Source organism: Procambarus clarkii, chromosome 18 (assembly GCF_040958095.1).
Source record: "Procambarus clarkii isolate CNS0578487 chromosome 18, FALCON_Pclarkii_2.0, whole genome shotgun sequence".
NCBI classification, from domain to species: Eukaryota; Metazoa; Arthropoda; class Malacostraca; order Decapoda; family Cambaridae; genus Procambarus; species Procambarus clarkii.
Window position 1 is genome coordinate 32,737,496 of NC_091167.1, and position 4,803 is coordinate 32,742,298.

The window sequence follows — 4,803 nt, forward strand, 5'->3', positions numbered from 1 at the left end:
GGTAGGTGGAACCCCAGCAGGTGAAGGCATGGTAGGTGGAACCCCAGCAGGTGAAGGCATGGTAGGTGGAACCCCAGCAGGTGAAGGCATGGTAGGTGGAACCCCAGCAGGTGAAGGCATGGTAGGCGGGCCCCCAGCAGGAAGGTGCGCCCCTGGCGAGGGCAGGTGACAACTTACGTGTCTCCTGCGTGAGTTGCACAAAACCCCAGTGTGTAATTACGCGGAGGGCCGCTCAGGACTCCCGCGAAGGGCCGCCCAAGACTCCCGCGGAGGGCCGCCCAAGACTCCCGCGGAGGGCCGCCCAAGACTCCCGCGGAGGGCCGCCCAAGACTCCCGCGGAGGGCCGCCCAAGACTCCCGCGAAGGGCCGCCCAAGACTCCCGCGGAGGGCCGCCCAAGACTCCCGCGGAAGGCCGCCCAAGACTCCCGCGGAGGGCCGCCCAAGACTCCCGAGGAGGGCCGCCCAAGACTCCCGCGAAGGGCCGCCCAAGACTCCCGCGGAGGGCCGCCCAAGACTCCCGCGGAGGGCCGCCCAAGACTCCCGCGAAGGGCCGCCCAAGACTCCCGCGGAGGGCCGCCCAAGACTCCCGCGGAGGGCCGCCCAAGACTCCCGCGAAGGGCCGCCCAAGACTCCCGCGGAGGGCCGCCCAAGACTCCAGCAGAGGGCCGCCCAAGACTCCCGAGGAGGGCCGCCCAAGACTCCAGCAGAGGGCCGCCCAAGACTCCCGAGGAGGGCCGCCCAAGACTCCCGCGGAGGGCCGCCCAAGACTCCCGCGAAGGGCCGCCCAAGACTCCCGCGAAGGGCCGCCCAAGACTCCCGCGGAGGGCCGCCCAAGACTCCCGCGGAGGGCCGCCCAAGACTCCCGCGAAGGGCCGCCCAAGACTCCCGCGAAGGGCCGCCCAAGACTCCAGCAGAGGGCCGCCCAAGACTCCCGAGGAGGGCCGCCCAAGACTCCAGCAGAGGGCCGCCCAAGACTCCCGTGGAGGGCCGCCCAAGACTCCAGCAGAGGGCCGCTCTCAGGCCGTTACAAACTGTTATCGTCGTTATAAGACTCATTACTACCGTGGCTGCTGAAGGATACTGCAGAAGTCCTTTTTTACCTTATAATTAACATTTTCAATCAAACATAACAGACTGGAGCTCTCCCAGTATTCTAGAAGAAGGCAAATGTAGTCTCAACAGTTACCAATTAATCAATCAGCCCTAATTTTAGCCATTCAGCAATCAGCTCTACCAGCTTATAACCAATTCGACCAGTCAATATTCAGTTAAAATATTCTTTCACCAATGATTAGTAAATGATTAGTGTCAACTGTAAAATCCTTCTTATTTAGTTAAAGTTCTAGGTGGGTTCGACCAGACGAGGAAATCATTACTTACCTGCACCTATCCAAGTGTCGTCAAACGGGAAAGTGTCACCATAGACTCTTAAGAATGTCGTGAGACATCTACCTGGGAGTGGCTCATGGTAGGAGCTCTCTTGTTGACTCTATGACCTGAGCTGGGACAAAACTATGACGTCACGCACCTAGTTGTGCATACCAAATATATAACACAACAGTTTACCTCTTATTTGGGTTGGGTTGGGTTGGGTTGGGTTGGGTTGGGTTGGGTTGGGTTGCATTTACTTGAAGAGTCACGATGACGAAGGGTGGTAAAAATTTGCTCAGGACGCTATCCATGGTTTGGTTTTAGCGTTGGGCCTTGAGGTCTATCAACTACTAAATTATAATTTAGGCCCTGAACATAGTCCTGGACAAAAATAAACTCTCAGTATATATACACCGATAAATGGTGTGTGTGTGTGTGTGTGTGTGTGTGTGTGTGTGTGTGTGTGTGTGTGTGTGTGTGTGTGTGTGTGTGTGTGTGTGTGTGTGTGTGTGTGTGTAAATCACGAAAATTAACACGTGATGAAAACTGTGACAGAGTCAGACGACGAAGGAAGAATTGAAACAGGAATTTTCTTAGTACTTTCGTATTGAAAAATACATCTTCAATAGGATTCCTATATATATATATATATATATATATATATATATATATATATATATATATATATATATATATATATATATATATATATATATATATATATATATATATATATAGTATCCATGTCCTCTTCTGACAGTCACAGTATGGAGACTCCAGGCCTGGCACAGGTCCCATGGAGCTCTCAATCTAATCTCTAAGGCTAATTTTTACATTATGGTCGCTTCTTGTTACTCAGATCAGGAGACGATTGCTATGCTAATTAACTTAAGGGGAAGAGTATGATGTAGGTCTCGCCTTATCAAGCCTCTGGCCGTGAATACTAAGCGAGAGGAGAGCCACGCACTCTCTTGCATCCACAATGTGTGGGGAGAGGTGAGGTTGTTTCTGGTTTAGCTACTTAGAACGAAGTGTCCATGTAGCACGGGCTATGGTGAGCCCGTTTGAGTGGTGAGGGGGACTTCGTCTCTCTTGTATGCACAATGTGTGAGGAGTGGTGAGGTTGTTTCTGGTTTAGCTACTTAGAACGAAGTGTCCATGTAGCACGGGCTATGGTGAGCCCGTTTGAGTGGTGAAGGGGGACTTCGTCTCTCTCGTATCTACAATGTGTGAGGAGTGGTGAGGGGGGACTTCGTCTCATCATATCAACCATTCACGGAGTTAACTAATATCTAAACCAATCAACCCATTTTGGTTTCAAGCTCAACCAAATAAACATCAATGAATTGAAGTAAATACAAATTAGAAGCCGTCATTCAACATAGGCAGTCAATTATTTTACCAGCTTCAAATACACGCTAATTTAATCAATCATCATCTTATTCAATCAATTATAAATTCCTGTAATAACCAATAATTACATGAGAAAGTGAAGTAGTTAAACAGAAACGTAACAAGTATTTAACACCAAAACAAATCTGTTTCTTGTGTTTGAATAATATGTTTCAACTTGGAATTTTATATAAATTTTCGCGACGGTAACTAGCGAGAAACTGTTCATTAAAATTCACGAGAACGTTATAATGGATAAAAATAGTGAATAACTTTAATGTCGGTGTAATTTTTCGAAACGTTATATAAATGTTCTTAAAATACTCAAGTCCACGATTGAAGTAAATCCACATTATAAAAAAAAAAAATCTCAACAGATTAGTCAAAATTTTGCACCAAAGGATCAAATTACCTCGTCAGAACCATGCGTAATAATTACCCACTTTAAACTGTTTTTTGACAGGCAATCTGTCTGCCAAATTTTAAGTTTGAATTACTCATTGATCAAGCTTAATCATTTTTAATACGCGCTATGTAACGTTGCAGGAAAGGTATCATCACTGAATAAAGTGATGATAATATGAAACATATATATATGTACAGTATATATCTATAAGAATGTCTGTTTGTCCAAGGTTAGAGATCAGACACTTGCGGATAACCTCACCCAACTTTGCATGGTGAAAGGTATGTGGTACGGGACGAACACAGACTCGTGTGGTAAGTGACCACAAGGCTCGGTCCTATTGGTTCAATTAAGAGGGGGGTGGGGGGGTAAGTGACCTCAAAATCGGTGAAAGGTAACTAGTCAAGTCCCTAGAGTTTTCTTCATTCGAAAGTGATAAACATGATATCCTCATAATGCACCCAGAGTCTGCCAGTGCAGACTACTTATCACGTGCCTCTGTATGACTAACCATCCTGTGTGATGGAGATCTTTTAGCATCACGTAGCTAGCTTCTTGACACACTGTACTCCCCTTCATATAGTCTAGGGCAGCTGCACAAATGCAAATATACCTAATGTGTTAATAAAAAAAACATGGGTCATGATTTCAAACGCTACATTATTGAAAGGCCAGTCATTAGATCCTTCAAGCCTGCTGGTATGAGGTACCTCGAGCTTTGCAAATCCCTTTATTAACTCTCGTGTTCTTGAGAATATCCTCATAATGCACAATAAATTTCTTTGTTAATCCTCCTGCCTTTAGGTCCCTCTACATCAGGTCAGCTGCCGACTTTTGCCACATCTAGAAACCTTAAACCTGCGGTTTTCAAGCATGATAAACACAGTGCCCTCAGGAAGGGGGGCAACCCTCCCCCCCCCCCTGAGATCTTTCATCACATCAAATCACTCTAAGGGGTCACAGGATGTACCCTGTCAACAAACGACCCCCGCCCTAACTGCCCCATTACCTCCCGCCACTGCCGAGATCTGATTGGCTCATTTTGTGCCATTTGCGTCCGTAGTGGGAGTTATGCGTCCGGCTGACTGCTCGTCCGGACCACCCGACGCCAGCTAATTACCAGTTATTTAGGCAAAGTGAAATAATCTGACTCTTTTTGATAATTCAAGTATTGGTGCTGGCATGTTTGTATAAACTGATGTTACATCTGAGTGATTGTATATATATATATATATATATATATATATATATATATATATATATATATATATATATATATATATATATATATATATATATATATATATATATATATATATATATATATATATATATTAGTATGTGTGTGTGTGAAATCATATGTATTTCACAATACAATTGTTAGCACATTCACGCAAAATATGTATTCACATGTGTACATGTCTGTATATGTAGACGTAAAGAGCCCCTGTAAATGATCACCTATAAATATTGCATTTCGGATGACTATACAGAATATACAGGAAGAAGAGTGATCCATCTGCATGTACCGTAGTTTCTTATCACTGAAGGAAGTCGTAACCTGTGTACGTTATTGTACATGAGACAGGCTGCTGACTCTAATTACAAGCTGTATTTCACCCCCTTTTTTGTGA

The 4,803-nt window shown here is 45.4% G+C and overlaps 1 protein-coding gene across 1 annotated transcript; it reads right to left on the minus strand.

Annotated features, from left to right (window-relative positions):
* Window positions 1–216: 216 nt before the first annotated feature.
* On the minus strand, window positions 217–1,056 carry LOC138366062 (pro-resilin-like). The gene has a single exon (XM_069326790.1). It carries the CDS (start codon window positions 1,054–1,056, stop codon window positions 217–219), a length of 840 nt encoding a protein of 279 aa, XP_069182891.1.
* Window positions 1,057–4,803: the final 3,747 nt, after the last annotated feature.